At 43.0% G+C, this 19771-nt stretch overlaps 2 protein-coding genes across 4 annotated transcripts; both read right to left on the reverse strand.

The window, feature by feature from the left end:
* Nucleotides 1–4452: 4452 nt before the first annotated feature.
* On the reverse strand, nucleotides 4453–10346 carry LOC310796945 (microsomal glutathione S-transferase 1-like). Of its 3 annotated transcripts, none has more exons than XM_083659198.1 (4): nucleotides 10223–10346; nucleotides 7289–7434; nucleotides 5078–5169; nucleotides 4453–4976 (listed from the first exon to the last, which is right to left on the reverse strand). In XM_083659198.1, the coding sequence occupies exons 2-4, from the start codon at nucleotides 7412–7414 to the stop codon at nucleotides 4739–4741; spliced, it is 456 nt and encodes a 151-aa protein (XP_083515324.1). In that variant the 5' UTR covers nucleotides 7415–7434; nucleotides 10223–10346; the 3' UTR covers nucleotides 4453–4738. The 3 variants fall into 3 exon arrangements, with proteins under 3 accessions (XP_083515324.1, XP_083515323.1, XP_083515325.1); XM_083659197.1 differs by having other exon boundaries at nucleotides 10119–10250; XM_083659199.1 differs by lacking the exon at nucleotides 10223–10346 and adding an exon at nucleotides 10002–10105.
* Nucleotides 10347–11532: 1186 nt separating this feature from the next.
* Nucleotides 11533–15340, reverse strand: LOC310790808 (microsomal glutathione S-transferase 1-like). The gene is made up of 4 exons (XM_083652520.1): nucleotides 15220–15340; nucleotides 13336–13468; nucleotides 13136–13227; nucleotides 11533–13021 (listed from the first exon to the last, which is right to left on the reverse strand). Exons 2-4 carry the CDS (start codon nucleotides 13450–13452, stop codon nucleotides 12772–12774), a joined length of 459 nt encoding a protein of 152 aa, XP_083508646.1. The 5' UTR covers nucleotides 13453–13468; nucleotides 15220–15340; the 3' UTR covers nucleotides 11533–12771.
* Between the last annotated feature and the right edge of the window lie 4431 nt (nucleotides 15341–19771).

A 19771-nucleotide genomic window follows, 5' to 3' on the forward strand; every position in this document is an offset into this window, starting at 1 on the left:
ATATTTGCATTTACACACAGTGTCGGTTTCCTTTTCAAACGTTTTCCACGACAGATCACTATGAATACAAGACATGTCCTAAAATGTCATTTTAACATGTTGCATTACCCAAGTGAAGTTGGATTACTTTTGGAATACTTGCTGAGCCCATTTGTCTGGCTCACTCTGAAGGCGAGGGCACTGCGGTCGTGACACGTGACACACTGATGTAACGTTGTGACCTGTGTGCCTGGCTGAGCCACGTGTAATGTAAGGGGCAAGCCGACTTAATATAAGTCCAGTGTGCAATAACTGCAATTGTCACGTAATGTCCATCACTTACTCTACTTATTTTGCTTACTTTATAGGTACTCTACTTTATTTTTGCTTTATTTTTGCTTACTTATCGCATTTTGCTACTGTTTATTTTATGCTATGTTGTGTTCTGAGTGCGAGCTACTGTAACCTGTCCCAATTTCCCCCCGGGGATCATTAAAGTCTTTCTGATTCTGATTCTGATTCTTCAGCGTGTTTGTCAGTAAAATGCTCTTTTTATTTCCATGTCAAAAACACATTCCTGGTAGCATCCTGGCTGTGTCTCCTCCCACAGGGTCATTCTCTTGTGGTGTGCCACAAATGTGTCTATGGGAAATGCGTAACCCCTTCAGAAAAATCTAAACTGTAACTGTGATGGAATACAGTTACTCATATTTTGTATTTTAAATACTGTATTTTAAATACATGTATTCCGTTACTCCTCAACAGCGCTGGTAATATACTACATATTGCTAGTTACTTTCATTTGAAAGTAATAAGTTACTTTACAATATTACTGTCTGTGTAGCAACTCATTACACTAGTTTTGCATTACTTTGACCAAAACAACAACAGCAGCAGAATGACATCGCCACCCCGGAACCATGTTGTTTACCATGTAAACCAAAATTCTAAACGTTATTCTTTTCCTTTGTTATTGTCATCTGTAGTAGTTATTTGCATAAAAACACAGTTTGATTAGGGAATGGCTGTATTTATTTATTTTTAATATGTGCTTCGATTTTTTTTTTAAATACTCAATTTCTACCGTAACTTGAGTTACTTGACAAAGTAACTGGTATAATATTATACTGAAATCCTATAAGTAATAAGTTATATTACTGAGTTACTGCTAAAAGTAATAATTAAAAAGTAATTACATGTAATATGTTACTTTTGTAATGAGTTACCCCCAACACTGCTCCCCAACCCTGCACACACACACACACACACACACACACACACACACACACACACACACACACACACACACACACACACACACACACACACACACACACACACACACACACACACACACACACACATACACACACACACCCATACACTCTGCATGCATTGTGTGCGTGTGTGAGGCTGTTATAGGTGGTGGTTGGGGGTTCTTCCCCCTTCACGCCTGGCTCCTCTGAGCAACGAGTGACCCTGGAGGGCCAAGGGTCCTGAAGAAATGAGCTCCAATAAAACCTGCTGTACTGATCCAGGCACAGGACACAATGCAGACAAGCAGCCTTCATGCTCGTTTCACGGGGCTATTTACAGTGGCCACCCATGGCTTTCACTAGTCTGGCGACGCCAGTCACCTTCATGTGTGGCACAAAGCATTCATCATAGCAGCAGCTGACAGGCCTAAACAAGTCGGCCCACTTTTGTTTCCTAACAGCCAACACACCAAACGAGAGTGGGAGTCTAATCATCCTTTGTAAGGATGTTAACGGAACGGGTGAAATGAAATCAGATCTGCGCTGTGGTTTATTCCTCACGCATTTCATTTGTGTAACAGAAAGTGTTTGCATCAATGCGTCGCCTCCCGCACTGTGTTTGTGCACTCAGCTGGCTGGGAAATGAAGTAAAAGCTGCTGCATTGTGGGGGATATGCAGGGGAATGTTTTCAACAACGCTAATGAAGTTAATTGCTGGAGCTGAAGCACTTTTATGAGCTGCACCTGGTCCATAAATGACTCCTAATGAGGAGCACCTCAGTTGACTTTTAAAATGTCTCCCTCTAGTGGAAGAGAGAAAACCCTTCAAAGCACGAGCCTCTTGAAACTATCCTCCATAAGCAGAAAATACATCTATTTTCAAGACAATGAATTAACAAATACATTGCATGTCAATTCAACTGTCCCTTTCAGAAACAGGCCACCTCTTTAATATCACAAAAGAGCCATGCCTTTATTCATTGTATTTGTTTGATCAGTTGGCAGCACATTATTTACACATTAATCAAAATATGAGTCGATTTCAACTCATTTTCAGTAAATACAGGAAATGAATAATGTAATATCATAAAAAAATTGAAATAAAATCAAATACCTGCTGAGAAATTCAATTCATTTTCTGAATTTTAGAGTCTAAATCAAATTTCACTCTTAATGGAAACAGAAAGCTGTATAAGGTTCAGCATGGGGATATAATAGAGCAAGGCATAGTGCTCCGTGCAGCACAGTAGTGAGTGTGATCCATGCAGCACACTCACTACTGTGCTCCATGCAGCAAAGTAGTGAGTGTGCTCAATGCAGCACAGTAGTGAGTGTGCTCCATGCAGCACAGTAGTGAGTGTGATCCATGCAGCACAGTGAGTGTGCTCCATGCAGCACAGTAGTGAGTGTGCTCCATGCAGCACAGTAGTGAGTGTGATCGATGCAGCACACTCACTACTGTGCTCCATGCAGCACAGTAGTGAGTGTGCTCCATGCAGCACAGTAGTGAGTGTGATCGATGCAGCACAGTCACTACTGTGCTCCATGCAGCACAGTAGTGAGTGTGCTCCATGCAGCACAGTAGTGAGTGTGCTCCATGCAGCACAGTAGTGAGTGTGCTCCATGCAGCACAGTAGTGAGTGTGCTCCATGCAGCACAGTAGTGAGTGTGCTCCACGCAGCACAGTAGTGAGTGTGCTCCACGCAGCACAGTAGTGAGTGTGCTCCATGCAGCACAGTAGTGAGTGTGCTCCATGCAGCACAGTGAGTGTGCTCCATGCAGCACAGTAGTGAGTGTGCTCCATGCAGCACAGTAGTGAGTGTGCTCCATGCAGCACAGTAGTGAGTGTGCTCCATGCAGCACAGTAGTGAGTGTTTCCAACAGTTGCTGAATATCTGTTCTGACTATGGAGTAGGGGGAGGTCGTTTTGATGTGAAATACAATGCTAAAAAGAGTGTCACTATGATCTGCAGAACAAGAGGTGATAAGGATCTCTCCTTTCCTTCTTTTTATCTGTCTGGGCAGGTGCTGGCAGTTTGCTGTAGAACTAAATATTTGGGTCATATTATAACTGATCAAATGAGTGATGATGATGACATGTACAGACAGAGGCGTGTACTGTATGCTCAAGCTAACATGCTGAGGAAGAAGTTTTATTTTTGCTCAGATGATGTAAAGGTAAACCTGTTTAGAGCCTACTGTACTGCTCTGTATACTGCCCCCCTGTGGGTCAAGTTTAAGCAGGCTAGCATTCAAAAGCTCCAGGTTGCTTATAATGACTGCCTGAGGATCCTTCTTAGCAAGCCAAGGTGTAGCAGCACCAGTGAAATGTTTTGTGGAGCAGGAGTTAACACCTTTCATGCCCTGTTGAGAAACCTGATGTATAAGTTTATCTGTCGTCTGAATATGTCTCAGAATATGCTCATTATGTTGCTGTCTCAACCCAATCTCAGTGACACGAGATACATGTCTTCCATCTGGAAACACTGGTACAGTGCCTTACTGTAGAATTGTTAAGTGCTCTTATTGTGTTGTTACCTGTTTTATATGTATTGTGTTTTTTAATGGACCTTGTGTCTGACAAATAAAGTGATGCTGATGATGATGTAGGCTATATGCTTATATTATTAATAACATAAACCATTCATTTACACATTGATTTTGAGACACATACGTCTAATTACGTAAACTGAGATCATTGCTTAGAGGACTTGCTGCGTGTATTGTGTGCCACGGTCTGATTTGGGCCTGTGGATTGCTTTACAGCCCAAAACAGGAAGAGGGCGCTGTTCTTCCAGAGCAAAAACAGATAAAGCTTTCAAAGATTCAATAGCAGAGCAAGGAGTGAAAACAATCACTTCCAACATGTTTATCCTCTTCAGTAAAGTCAAAGACTGCATAATGGCACTACGACAAATTCCTCGTATGTAATCTTGCATACTGTGGCAATGAAAGTGATTCTGATTCTGAAGACAAGAGGGGAAGGAGGCGGAGCGACATAAATGCTGGGTCTCTGTCAACACAAGTGGCAAACATGGCCACACCCACTGATGTTGGCAGCTCACATGATCAGTTACATTCACACTAGGGCTGCACAATAAAATCCATTTAGCAATATATCGCGATCCCCCCCTGCAATACTGTATCGATATTTCAGAAAAATGTTGACACAATGACACAATAAAAATACGTATGCACTTTATTTATTTCAGTGTGTTCAGCAGTGTGCAACTGCAAATGTGAATTATTTTTTAATAAAATAGTTTTGATGTGTGTGTGTGTGTGTGTGTGTGTGTGTGTGTGTGTGTGTGTGTGTGTGTGTGTGTGTGTGTGTGTGTGTGTGTGTGTGTGTGTGTGTGTGTGTGTGTGTGTGTGTGTGTGTCATTCCTGCTTGCTAAATGGAAATGGTGTAGCAGGCTACAGACATTTGTACTGTAGCTTGGCCTGCAGTATCTGGTCTACTGCAGGTAGAGTGCACAGGTAGGTTTTGGTTAACGATTATATTAACCTTGGGTGAGCACCCTGTAAGCCATGGAGAAGGTGACTCCCATGCCCACCATCCAAGACAGAGCCCTGCTGGGCTGGGGCAGAGGGGTCACATAGGCGATGGTGTGGCAGATCCGAGACCCGGCGAAAACCCGGAAGTGAAGCAAGGCGGTGGAAAGATCCGGTCGGGTCAGAGCGTAGAGCACACCGACCACAACGAAGGGAATGATGTTCTCCAGGTCGTTCTGGTGGCATCTGGAGAAAAATTATCATTTTAGGGGATAAAAATGAGTTACATTCAGGTAACTAGTTCCAAAGCATTTTATGTTCATGTTAGTTTTCATTGTTGCTTGTACCTGCGGACTCGTTCCACATCAGGATCTACACGGATCATTTTCTTGTCTTCTGTGGGGGAAACTAATTTGGTGTCTTCTAAGTTCGCAAATACCTGAAGGGAGATGAGAAGGGGGGTCAGGTTGAAGGGATATGAGAGGGGGGGTCAGGTAAGAGGGGGGGGTCAGGTTGTGAGAGGGGGGGGTCAGGTAAGAGGGGGGGGGGTCAGGTGAGAGGAGGGGTCAGGTTGTGAGAGGGGGGGGGTCAGGTAAGAGGGGGGGGGGGGGTCAGGTGAGAGGAGGGGTCAGGTTGTGAGAGGGGGGGTCAGGTAAGAGGGGGGGGGGTCAGGTGAGAGGAGGGGTCAGGTTGTGAGAGGGGGGGTCAGGTAAGGGGGGGGGGTCAGGTTGAAGGGATGAGAGAGGGATCAGGTGAGAGGGGGGTCAGGTGAGGGGGGGTCAGGTTGTGAGAGGGGGGGTCAGGTAAGAGGGGGGGGGTCAGGTTGAAGGGATGAGAGAGGGATCAGGTGAGAGGGGGGTCAGGTGAGGGAGGGTCAGGTTGTGAGAGGGGGGGTCAGGTAAGAGGGGGGGGGTCAAGTTGAAGGGATGAGAGAGGGATCAGGTGAGAGGGGGGTCAGGTGAGGGGGGGGTCAGGTTGTGAGAGGGGGGGTCAGGTGAGAGGGGGGTCAGGTGAGGGGGGGGTCAGGTTGAAGGGATGAGAGAGGGATCAGGTGAGAGGGGGGTCAGGTGAGGGGGGGGTCAGGTTGAAGGGATGAGAGAGGGATCAGGTGAGAGGGGGGTCAGGTGAGGGGGGGGTCAGGTTGTGAGAGGGGGGGTCAGGTTGAAGGGATATGAGAGGAGGGTCAGGTGAGAGGGGGGTCAGGTGAGGGGGGGGTCAGGTTGAAGGGATATGAGAGGGGGGGTCAGGTGAGAGGGGGGGGGTCAGGTAAGACGGGGGGTCAGGTTGTGAGAGGGGGGGTCAGGTGAGAGGGGGGGTCAGGTGAGGGGGGGGGTCAGGTTGTGAGAGGGGGGGTCAGGTTGAAGGGATATGAGAGGAGGGTCAGGTGAGAGGGGGGGGGGTCAGGTTGTGAGAGGGGGGTCAGGTTTAAGGGATATCAGAGGGGGGTCAGGTTTGAATCTATATCGAACAAGTGCCACCGGAGAGCGCAGCCCTCCACCAACCTGCCAACTCCGACGGCGTAATATATCAGCGCTCTGTCACGTACCTTGTGCGTTGGATGTAACGTGCACCTTACAGTACCAGTACGTTAAACAAGCACTCGCACCCTAACCCTAAGCGCCTCACCATATCCAAACCCTAACCAAGTGGCTATTTATCTGTATCCGTATCTGTATTCGGAAGGGGTGGGTCTAAATCAAAGTGGGCAGGGTTTAGACTGAAAGGGTGTGTGGCTTAGGTCCCCCCCCCTTCCAAGCGTACCGAGATTCCACCAAAATGTTCAAAGTATGGCTAAAAAAACGAGGTATTGAAGTACTGAAGTACTCTATCAGTATCACTTTAAGGGTACTGGTATTGGTACTGGTATCATCATTGTTGTAACGATACCCAACTCTAATCACAAGTAGCCTACGCAGATTGACACATTGTACTCTGATGATACTCGTACTCGTAAAAAGTACATTATCTGTATCTGAGTACTCGGCTCATCCCTAGCCATCAGTGCCTAAACCTAATCCCCCTCCCCTGTGCCCAGCCCTAAGAGACCCTTCCCCAGTTTCTAAAGCCAAGCCCCCTCACCCCCTGTGCCTCACCCCAACCCCAAGGCCTAACTTGACCTTCGCCTCACCCCAACCAGGTGCATGATACCACGGATCATCCGTGGGTGTATCATACTTGCGCCCAAGGGTGCTGAGCACGCAACACCCCACGCTCAATGTGTGTGACAAAGCAGGGTGCTGAGCACGTAACGCCCCACGCTCAATGTGCGTGACACAGCGCTGATATATTATGCCGTCGGAATGAGAACCTGTTGGCCAAGGCCAATAGTCCAGTCTGCTGCGATGTGCAACTTTTATGAGTCGGATTGGATCCACTCCTAAATGTAACGGGTTCTTCCTTGGCCCATGCTACACCCTTCCACCAAGTTTCATGAAGATCGGCCCAGTAGGTTTCCTGCAATCCTGCTAACAATCAGACAGACAAACGGCACCGAAAACAAACGGAGGAAAGTCTTCATGAATGAACGTGCTCAGTGCTTTATGGCAATGTGAAGGCACCTTTCTGCTCAAGCGGAAGTAAGAGGTCAGAGGTCCCATCAGCAGCATCTTCAGGATGACGATGGTGGCGTAGGTGGAGAAGGCCAGAAAGACCTGGCCGTCCATCATGTGGGTCAGCTCTGCCATGCTCCCTCAGAGAAACCACACTGAGAACAGCAGAGAATTCATATTTAATGATGCTACAGTCTACATGTCAGAACATCACCGTATCAGAGTCAACATTACAACGTGGCAGGTATATCTTACATCAAATAAAATACAAAAAATATTATCTATCAGTATCCCAATTGTACAATTCTCTCTGCTAAAATATTTCAATGGCAAAACTAAGCCACAATGGAAAGAAAACGGACCTATGATTTGTAAAGCAACAACAGCCTACAGCATATTGCACACGTCCATAATGTTCTACCTTACTTGTTCTGTCTCATCCAATCCAGCTGTGAACATTATTGTTGCATAAAGCAATTAGGTCTGAATGGAGTGGATGCCTCCTTTCCACATACTACGTGCTACAGTATACACATTAGATTACTACGTGCTACAGTATACACATTAGATTACTACGTGCTACAGTATACACATTAGATTACTACGTGCTACAGTATACACATTAGATTACTACGTGCTACAGTATACACATTAGATTACTACGTGCTACAGTATACACATTAGATTACTACGTGCTACAGTATACACATTAGATTACTACGTGCTACAGTATACACATTAGATTACTACGTGCTACAGTATACACATTAGATTACTACGTGCTACAGTATACACATTAGATTACTACATGCTACAGTATACACATTAGATTACTACATGCTACAGTATACACATTAGATTACTACGTGCTACAGTATACACATTAGATTACTACGTGCTACAGTATACACATTAGATTACTACGTGCTACAGTATACACATTAGATTACTACGTGTTACAGTATACACATTAGATTACTACGTGCTACAGTATACACATTAGATTACTACGTGCTACAGTATACACATTAGATTACTACGTGCTACAGTATACACATTAGATTACTACGTGCTACAGTATACACATTAGATTACTACGTGCTACAGTATACACATTAGATTACTACGTGCTACAGTATACACATTAGATTACTACGTGCTACAGTATACACATTAGATTATTACGTGCTACAGTATACACATTAGATTACTACGTGTTACAGTATACACATTAGATTACTACGTGCTACAGTATACACATTAGATTACTACGTGCTACAGTATACACATTAGATTACTACGTGCTACAGTATACACATTAGATTACTACGTGTTACAGTATACACATTAGATTACTACGTGCTACAGTATACACATTAGATTACTACGTGCTACAGTATACACATTAGATTACTACGTGCTACAGTATACACATTAGATTACTACGTGCTACAGTATACACATTAGATTACTACGTGCTACAGTATACACATTAGATTACTACGTGCTACAGTATACACATTAGATTACTACGTGCTACAGTATACACATTAGATTACTACGTGCTACAGTATACACATTAGATTACTACGTGCTACAGTATACACATTAGATTACTACGTGCTACAGTATACACATTAGATTACTACGTGCTACAGTATACACATTAGATTACTACATGCTACAGTATACACATTAGATTACTACGTGCTACAGTATACACATTAGATTGCTACGTGCTACAGTATACACATTAGATTACTACGTGCTACAGTATACACATTAGATTACTATGTGCTACAGTATACACATTAGATTACTACGTGCTACAGTATACACATTAGATTACCGTAAATTCCGGACTATAAGCCGCACCTTTTTTCCCGTTTTTTGGCCTTTTTTGGCCCCTGCGGCTTATATAACGGTGCGGCTTATCTATGGATTTTTTCAAAAAAAAAAAAAAAAAAAAAAAAAATCTCTCTTTTTTAGCACTCTTTCTAACTATAAATCCTATATAACTATAATAAGTTTTAATTTCCTCTCTTGCCCTCTTTTCACCACACTGTATGACACTGTATGACACTGTGTGCACTGTAAAAAACAACACAGGTGGTGTTGTGTTATGTTGTTTTGTTGAAATGTTAATAAATGGGAGCTTCCTCTACAATCCCCTCTGTGCATGAACCCTTACATATGGTAATTAAACATTAAAACACAAAAAAAAAAAAAAAAAAAAAAACATTAAAACACCCGCGGCTTATAGTCCGGTGCGGCTTATATAAGAAAAAAATAGTCAACTTTGAAGGTGCGGCTTATACACCGGTGCGGCTTATAGTCCGGAATTTACGGTACTACGTGCTACAGTATACACATTAGATTACTACGTGCTACAGTATACACATTAGATTACTACGTGCTACAGTATACACATTAGATTACTACGTGTTACAGTATACACATTAGATTACTACGTGCTACAGTATACACATTAGATTACTACGTGCTACAGTATACACATTCGATTACTATGTGCTACAGTATACACATTAGATTACTACGTGCTACAGTATACACATTCGATTCAGATTCATTTGAATAGCCATAGTGAGTAATGAGTAATGATATTACACTTTGAGCAGTAGGCATATGCAGTGCAGCGATCACAGCAATTAGCAGAAGTAAAAGCCTTTAAAGTGACATAAAAGTGATAAAGTGATATTACCTCAAAAGGAGGGAAAGCAAGGCCGCGCTCGGGTGTAAATGGCGTATCAGCAAAAGCAACAACAATGTGCAGCGTGCAGTTAAGAGATTAGCATGCCATGCATTAACTAGGCCTTACCTTAGCACGCAGCACCTGGGCCTTACCTTAGCACGCAGCACCTGGGCCTTACCTTAGCATGCATTAACTGGGCCTTACCTTAGCACGCATTAACTGGGCCTTACCTTATTGAGACTTTTTGCTGTGTCACGGTGAACAGCAAAAGAGTGAATGCCTCTGGTGGGCGTTTCTGTCCAAAGTGCAGATAGACATGAAAGCTTGGAACTCAACCAAGTTACATAATATGTGGTAGGAGCCTTGCCCTTCCTGCAACAACATCGTTTTCCTAGACCTACTAATTGTTCTTATCAGGGGTGCAAGGAACACATTACATTCACTGTAGGCTACTCCTGCTGCTGGAATTGAGGAGCTTTTTGTGTCCTTGCATTTTTGGCGTATATTGCTTTAGTCAGTAATTTTATTTTTAGTCATCTTTGACTGCATTCATATAGGCTACTATGCAACATGATAAATCATATATGTTTAGGGCATGCTTTGTTAATGTTACTACTGTTACTGTAAGATGGTTTATTAATGGAACAGAATTGAATGACAGCATTTACATTTACAATTCCATTTGTTAATTACTTAAGATGAAGTAACTGATTGATGCATTCATTAAGCATTTGTTCACCATTAATTAATGCATTATCATACAGTTAAAGATCCATCCAGCTACAGTATTATTGGTTTGTGATAGCCTGGTTGTTGGCTAGCTAGTTTGCTAGCCTTGCTAGCTCCATGGATAAATAATAAGCAAAATAAACATTTAGTAGTAAGGTCATTGAATAAAAGAGTTGGGGAATTTATTTAATTACAGATTGAATATTGACCCGATTATTTATTTTTTATTTTTTTCTACTTTGCCAAGTAGGCCATGTAAAAATGTCTGCTTTATTAAAGGAACACTCTGCCCATTTTCAACCAGCTTTGTATCATTAGAACATCAGTAGTATATCAGAAAACTGTAAACTGTTTTGAAGTCTGTCATTTAATTTGACAGTTATTGAGTGTTAAAGTGTGGACCAGTGACATCACTGGTCCACACTAACTCAAATGAATAACTCATTAACTCAAATCAACTCTCAATAACTGTCAAACTAGATGAATGACTTCAAAACCGTCATCTAGTTTGACAGTTATTGAGAGTTGATTTGAGTTAATGAGTTATTCATTTGAGAGTGATGTCACTGGTCCACACTTTAACACTCAATAACTGTCAAATTAAATGACAGACTTCAAAACAGTTTACAGTTTTCTGATATACTACTGATGTTCTAATGATACAAAGCTGGTTGAAAATGGTCGGAGTGTTCCTTTAAGATGTAACTCAGTTTTTACACCAGTTATTTCACTTATTATTTATTTACTTATTTGAGTAAAACAATTACAACAAGCAAGCAATAGTAGTTCTACTTAAAGATAATAGACAAAGTTGATAGAAACATTTATTAGAAAGACATTTTCGAGCATGACAATATTTCCAGCAAATCAGTGCAATATTCAACACACAAGTTGAGTTAGTAGATTGCTGCGGCATGAAGAGAAATAAAAAAAGAAATTAATTGACTTCAGAATGTATAGTAGAGTGATAATGGGCATGTGTGTACACAGATACAGTAGCCTATCTGCTCTACAGGTGGAGAGCTGTGCTGATCACAAGGTTATTATAGTTCGTACTTTTTCCATGAGTTTTTATTTTTAATTTCGTTTTAACTTTTTGTTATCGATTTCAGTTTAGTTTTAAGTTTTTAAAGCGGGGTTGCTAGTTTTTTAACATGCTTAGTTCTAGATATTTTTTTCTATCTAAAAAAAAAACAGGTCACATGACACATCCAGGGACTTGCAGGGCGACTTGAGCGCTCAGAGCAGTCGATCTGTAGCCTAGCATGGTAAACGCCGCTGATATCTGATTTTGAGATTATGGACGATCCATTTGAATTCGATGGCCGCGGGTATTTATTTGAGCTGGAATAACGTCATATGGATTATAAACTGAGGAGCGGGGGGAACAGGAGCTGCTATCTCTAATGTGACGGACAGCACACACAGCAGGCTGAGCACGTTGCACCAAAATAGATCGTTCATTTTCTCATTGTCTCTATGATATAATAAGGATATGAGCTGCTGCGTGTCTGAAAATAAGCTATTTACAGGACGTAAATACACACATTACACATGCCCCGTATTCCTCGTTTCCAGGTCGCAGCTCAAAGCATATTATCGTTTCATTGCATACAGTATAAGCGAACTTATCAGGGTGAGTTAAAAACCATAATTACAGCTGGAAATAAGAATAAAACACCCTCACCTTTAAAGGAGCCGTGTATCTATGCGTGTATGTATGTGGCTCAATAAGTGCAAACCTGTAATTGTGATTTATGTCCACTAGAGTTTGCTAGCAGTCAATTTGCGGTTACCACAATTAGCGTTTAAAAAATGTATTCACTCAGGACAGATGAACCATTAACCAGTTTCCACCCAAAATACTACTGTATGGTTATACTGTATAAAACAAACTGACAAAGACCAAAACTTAAGACATTTTCTCTATTTTTTGTTTACTTAATTTAGTTTTGTAAACACAATGGTTTCAGTTAGTTATTGTTTAATTTGTCAAGCCTTGTTTTTGTTTTTATATCAGTTAATGATTTTTTTCCACACCTAGTTTTTCTTAACGATAATAATAACCTTGGGTGATCACCCTGTAAGCCATGGAGAATGTGATCCCCATGCCCACCATCCAGGACAGCCCCCTGCTGGGCTGGGGCAGAGGGGTCACATAGGCGATGGTGTGGCAGATCCGAGACCCGGCGAAAACCCGGAAGTGAAGCAAGGCGGTGGAAAGATCCGGTCCGGTCAGAGCGTAGAGCAGACCAATGACAACGAAGGGAACGATGTTCTCCAGGTCATTCTGGTGGCATCTAGAGAAGAAAAGCAAGATATACAGTAATTCATAACAGACTAAAGTTGAAAGTCAAATGTCCAAATCTCAAATGAGTGTAATGTCTACAGGTTCAATGCTGTGTCGATCATACCTTCGAACTCGCTCCACGTCCGGATTGCTTCGCATCATCTTCTTCTTCTCCTCGTCAGGTTTTCCAGCCACATCTTCCTCATTGGCGAAGGCCTTTATGGGACAGAATAGATTCTTTTTTAGTAGGTTTTACTTTGTATTGAGCGCATTGCAGCTTTGTTGAACTCACTTTAAGACAGTATAGGGTTGTGGCCTACGTACCCCTCGTGTGAAGCGGAAGTATCCGGTCATGGGCCCCATCAGCAGCATCTTCAGGGTGACAATAGTGGCATAGGTAGAGAAGGCCAGGAACACCTCATCTTCTATCAACTGGGCCATCTCTGATGCTTTTAACCTGGAAGCGCATGAAGGTTTGAAGGACATTTTAGATACGTATACACCTTAACCCAACTGATTCCATCAGAGCTTTAACCCAACTGACTACCAGAGCCTTAAGTCAACTGACTCTACCAGAGCCTTAAGTCAACTGACTCTATCATCTGAGCCTTAACCAACTGACTACCAGAGCCTTAACCCAACTGACTCTATCAGAGCCTTAAGTCAACTGACTCTATCAGAGCCTTAACCTAACTATCAGAGCCTTAAGTCAACTGACTATCAGAGCCTTAACCCAACTGACTCTATCAGAGCCTTAACCCAACGGACTCTATCAGAGCCTTAACCCAACTGACTCTAACAGAGCCTTAACCCAACTGACTCTATCAGAGCCTTAAGTCAACTGACTCTATCAGAGCCTTAAGTCAACTGACTCTATCAGAGCCTTAACCCAACTGACTCTATCAGAGCCTTAACCCAACTGACTCTATCAGAGCCTTAACCCAACTGACTCTATCAGAGCTTTAACCCAACTGACTCTATCAGAGCCTTAACCAACTGACTCTATCAGAGCCTTAACCCAACTGACTCTATCAGAGCCTTAACCCAACTGACTATATCAGAGCCTTAACCCAACTGACTCTATCAGAGTTAACCCAACTGACTCTATCAGAGCCTTAACCCAACTGACACTATCAGAGCTTTAACAACTGACTCTATCAGAGCTTTAACCAACGGACTCTATCAGAGCCCCAACTGACTATCAGAGCCTTAACCAACTGACTATCAGAGCTTTACCCAACTGTGGTTTTAGGTCAGGCTGTTATGTGGTTTTAGGTCTGGCTGTTACACCCAAAACACACACAGACCTTACACACACACAACACGACACCGAGCTGGAGTCCCACCAAACTAGTTTGGATCTAGTTCAACCGAAATCCCCATGCAAAAATCCCATTCATTTTACACATAGGAACCAGGAAGTGTAGGGACTTCATATAAGCCAAAAATGTCATCCCTGCATTAGTTTTAGCTTTAAGAAACCATCTGAGCTGTGAGTGCAGTGTGGGCGGTGCCTCTACTCTGTTTCTTCATGATGAATGTGTAACATGATAAATGCAGTGAATGTGCACAGCGATCAAGGCAAACATAAACAGCCTTTCTTTCCCAACTTCCCTCTGGCTGCAACAGCTAGTCAAACAAACCCTAACAAACTGCTGTTAGCTTCTCTTTCTAACAACTAGCCTGCTGAACAAACTGCTGTTAGCTTCTCTTTGTAACAACTAGCCCACTGAACAAACTACTGTTAGCTTCTCTTTCTAACAACTAGCCTACTGAACAAACTGCTGTTAGCTTCTCTTTCTAACAACTAGCCTACTGAACAAACTGCTGTTAGCTTCTCTTTCTAACAACTAGCCTACTGAACAAACTGCTGTTAGCTTCTCTTTCTAACAACTAGCCTACTGAACAAACTGCTGTTAGCTTCTCTTTCTAACAACTAGCCTACTGAACAAACTGCTGTTAGCTTCTCTTTCTAACAACTAGCCTACTGAACAAACTGCTGTTAGTTTCTCTTTCTAACAACTAGCCTACTGAACAAACTGCTGTTAGCTTCTCTTTCTAACAACTAGCCTACTGAACAAACTGCTGTTGGCTTCTATATGTCTCTGCAGACTGTAGGAGTTTCACAACAAAGTGTGGTGGAAGAGGTCCTGGATGGAGGATGAGTGTAATAGAAGGTAGAAGTTAGACAGTAAAAGCTTGTCTTACCGCCTGTGGGGACTGGAGGCTGCAGGATCTGTTACAGAAAGGCAAGCTGATCCCTCACCCAGTAACTGAGGAGGCGGGCCAACTATATCTGCCAAACAAACCTTGTGTGTGTGTGTGTGTGTGTGTGTGTGTGTGTGTGTGTGTGTGTGTGTGTGTGTGTGTGTGTGTGTGTGTGTGTGTGTGTGTGTGTGTGTGTGTGTGTGTGCATGCGTGTGTGTCTCTCATGGACTAAAACAGGAAGAAATAAAGAGCAAACCATGAACTCACAGATGTTATCTAATGACAGATAACAGTGTGCCAGCCATGATGCTGTACGGCCACACACACAACCATGGTGCTCTCTACTGTTACAGGACAACATAGGCCATGTTCAGACAGGAGGCCAAATCTGATTTGTGAACTTTAGTGACCTATTAATGACTTTATCCAGATTGTTTTTTTGAGTCTGGACGCTCCAAGTCTGATTTGTGTCACTTGTCCCAAACCACATATGGAGGTAGTTTCCAATATGCTTTCGACTGATGTGACTTGAGTGCGGACGCGAAGATCCACCAAATCTGATTTGAACGTCACTCGCAACTCATGATCAAATGCTTCTGCGCAGGAAAACCATGTCACCAAAGTATGTATTTACTGATGCCCACGTCGTTACCATAGCAACCCATGCAGATAGGCTGTTTAGGTCTGGACACACAGAGCCGACTTGAGAATCAGATTTGTGGCAGTGCGGACACACTCTCAAATCAGATTTCGGAAACCAATCAAGATAATGATGATTAATGACTTTATCAGCAAATCGGATTTGCCCGTAATGTGAACATGGCCTTAGAGACAAGAGAACAGTCCAAGCCCGAACCTTATGTGTTTGATCAATTTGGAATAGACTAAGCCAATCAAATCAAGACTATACAAAGAAAGTACATGTATAAAAAACAACAAAAAACAGGCAGGCCCGGCCCCGGCAGGAGCTATTGATGTGAAATGTGCCCCTAACCTGGCCGTAGGGTCGGCCCGGGCCTCGGGGCCCCTCGTGCTCGGGCCTGAATGCAGCAGGGCTCTAGTGTGCACCAAAACAGTTACATCTGAGAAGATGAAAAAATCTGCTGCTTCATCAGTCAGGTAAGGATCAATCTGGGAACCCAGAGTCTATTTCTATTTGAAAATTAGACTCTGGGACAGCCCTACCTTTTCCCCCCGGCTTCCTGTACAGCGCGCCTCTCCTGCCACCGTCACTTCCTTTTCCGCGTCCGTGCTCCACTGTTTACAGTCTAAATAGCAACTTGCACCGCGACTTTCCAGTAATTTACCACTGTTGTTGTAAGACGAGTTGACGTCTTCTATGCAGTGTGTTTATGCGTTAACGTTATTAGCGAATAGCCTAAATGGACGTGGAAAAGGAAGTGACGGTGGCTTTTCCGTCACTTCCGCTTTCCTTTTCCGCGTCCGTTTCGGCTATTCACTAATAACGTTAACGCATAAACACACTGCATAGAAGACGTCAACTCGTCTTACAACAACAGTGGAATAGGCTACAGTACGTGAAAAGGTAGGGAATATACAGTAGGACAAACAAATCTGCTTCATCACTTCCTGCCTATGTTGGCCAACATTTTGTTTTCCTTTTTTGTTCTTTTTTTCTACTGTTTGCTTTTACTATTTATTTTCTCTTGTTTCTGTTATATTGATACTTTGTACGGATTATTGTTAGTATTGGTTTTCTGAGGTAGATAAGCCCATCTAGGAGTCCTGTCTCTACCTGCACATTTTGTTGTTGTTGTTGTCATTTTGTCCCTTTCTGTTTTTAACACATTCACTGCCAACGACGTGTTAACACGTTTTCAATATCCAGCTCGATTTTTTTTTTTTGACGGTGGATCGTTGATCTGGCCCTTTTGCATCTCCTATTATAGTGTTAGAGCCGCCGGGCGTGTGCAATCCATTCCGCCGACCCACTGAGTGGAGACGGTGCTCAGACTATTGAGAGCCAAGCAAGCCAAGACAGCAGCATGGAAGCCATTATCATGAAAATGGATGGGGCGAAAACGCTTTCGCTTTCGCCTGGGTCCTGGCTGTGGGGGATTGCAAACTTGCATGGTGGATTGCGGATGCACACTTTGAGGCACGCAGCGTAAATATGACCAGAGTCGCAGGGGCTTCATCGGAGCTCTCGGCCAGGGCTCCGGGAGGCGGGCGAGTCCAGCCGGGCTTCCTCGGGGAGCGGCCAGGCACAGCCGCACAGCGGCAGCGGGGCAGTGAGACTGTGACAAGCTTGTGGTGCAGCAGGCCATTTTGCCTTGCAAAATAGCACCAAATTGGAAACAGCCATAAAAGGCTTTTAGAATGGGATTTTCAACCCATTCTTTTTTGTTTCTTTTTCGCTCTAATTTAGAGTAATTTAATTTCTATTCAGAAATTTATTTGAGAGGTCGAGAGTATGAGAAAGTGCATTTGCACAGGTAGGAAAGTGCTTGTGACATGGCGCTGCAGCCAAGAAGAACGCCCACGGAGGGAGGAGTTGAGCAGAGGGGAGTTTCCTGCTGTTATGGAGGAAATTACTGTTCAAAACTATTGTTTAGGTCTTACTGATGCCAAAAATGAATGGTTAAAGTGACTGTTCTATCGAATTTCACAAAAAGCCGTTTATCTCTGAATAATTTTTCTCACGCTGAAACCATGCTGTATTCAACTGCTAATGCTTACATAACTACTAACTCTACAAACTAACTCTTTTAGACAGAGAAAGCACACATTCTATTAGTTATTTTTAGATGATTGGTGTTCACGAAGTATTAACAGAAAAGAATCCTCGGCTCTTGTAAAATGAGCCTAGAATCCTCAAAAACCCCCCTGGCAGAACCTACCGACAGCATTGAAAAAAGGCTGGCAGTCAATGTGTTAAAAATGTGCAAATAAAATAAACTATAACATCAACAACTCGCTGGGGAGATAAATGTGACGCAGACAGAGCAGAGTTTACAAAGTTCAGGAGGGCATAAATATAGGAGATCAAAATGGAAAAGAAAAAACATAGGATTTGAATAGAAATAAGGATCTGCAAGGTTGTTTTTTTCGGGCAGTAAGATTTTATTTTCAAGTACATCTCCCAGTTGACTATTTGTGTTTATTTGTGTTACTGGGAGCTATCAAAGGTAAATGCACAGCGATCATACCGATCACTAACCCTTTTGGCGGCGGTCGAATGAGATATAATCCAAAATGTCACAGATGGATCCTAAATAATCCGCATCTTAGTCATCATCCTTTGTGTGGCAGATTCTCCAGATGTGCTGTGATTTCCCACAAGCAGCAGTAATGGCAAACAGCTGCATCGATTCCTCACCAGCCAGGCCAGTAATTGGGATGCTGGCTGTGATATGCTGCAATTGATTTCTTATGGTAGCCAGGTTATGCTGGTGGTGTAGGACAACAATGACTAAATAACAGCCCGGCCAATGATCTTAATGCCACAAGCCAAGCAGAGCTATCGATTTCATTACGGAATGCCTCCTAGCTTCTAGGCACATACATTTTTTTATTGACCCGCCGCGGTGTCCACATTACTTTCAGCACTGTCACATGCGGCCAATCAATGGCAGCAGAATGCTGAGTGCATGGGATTGCATAGGTACAGTGGGGTGCAATACATTTATCGGCGTGTAATCAGGGTTTGGAAGGTGACCCCCGATTGACAGAATTGATAAGTGTGAGTGTTTTTACTGCAACCTGTGGGATAAAGCAGAGATATTGAGTGATTAACTTGTCCCATTGAGTTTCATTTGACCCTGTTCACATCTATGTGGCCTGAGGGCAGCCAGCACATCAGGAAGCAGAGCAGCACCCAGGCAATAGAAAAAGATATATTGATGATAGCTTCATTTGTTCAGCGGCCTAAACCTGGTTGGATTCCCAGTGTGGTCACATAATGGGCCTTATTTAGACCATCTGGGCAGACTAGCGTATGGTCAATGCCAGGGGTTCTCAAAGTCAGGCCGCAATTGTGGCCCGCGGGGACGTTTCTGGTGGCCGGTGATGAGTTACTGTAGGTAACATGATGAGTTACTGTAGGTAACATGATGAGTTACTGTAGAGTTACTGTAGGTAACATGATGAGTGACTGTAGAGTTACTGTAGGTAACATGATGAGTGACTGTAGAGTTACTGTAGGTAACATGATGAGTTACTGTAGAGTTACTGTAGGTAACATGATGAGTGACTGTAGGTAACATGATGAGTTACTGTAGGTAACATGATGAGTTACTGTAGGTAACATGATGAGTTACTGTAGAGTTACTGTAGGTAACATGATGAGTGACTGTAGGTAACATGATGAGTTACTGTAGGTAACATGATGAGTTACTGTAGAGTTACTGTAGGTAACATGATGAGTTACTGTAGGTAACATGATGAGTTACTGTAGAGTTACTGTAGGTAACATGATGAGTTACTGTAGGTAACATGATGAGTTAGAGTTACTGTAGGTAACATGATGAGTTACTGTAGGTAACATGATGAGTGACTGTAGTTAACATGATGAGTTAGAGTTACTGTAGGT

Source organism: Poromitra crassiceps (assembly GCF_964638095.1).
Source record: "Poromitra crassiceps genome assembly, chromosome: 2".
NCBI classification, from domain to species: domain Eukaryota; kingdom Metazoa; phylum Chordata; class Actinopteri; order Beryciformes; family Melamphaidae; genus Poromitra; species Poromitra crassiceps.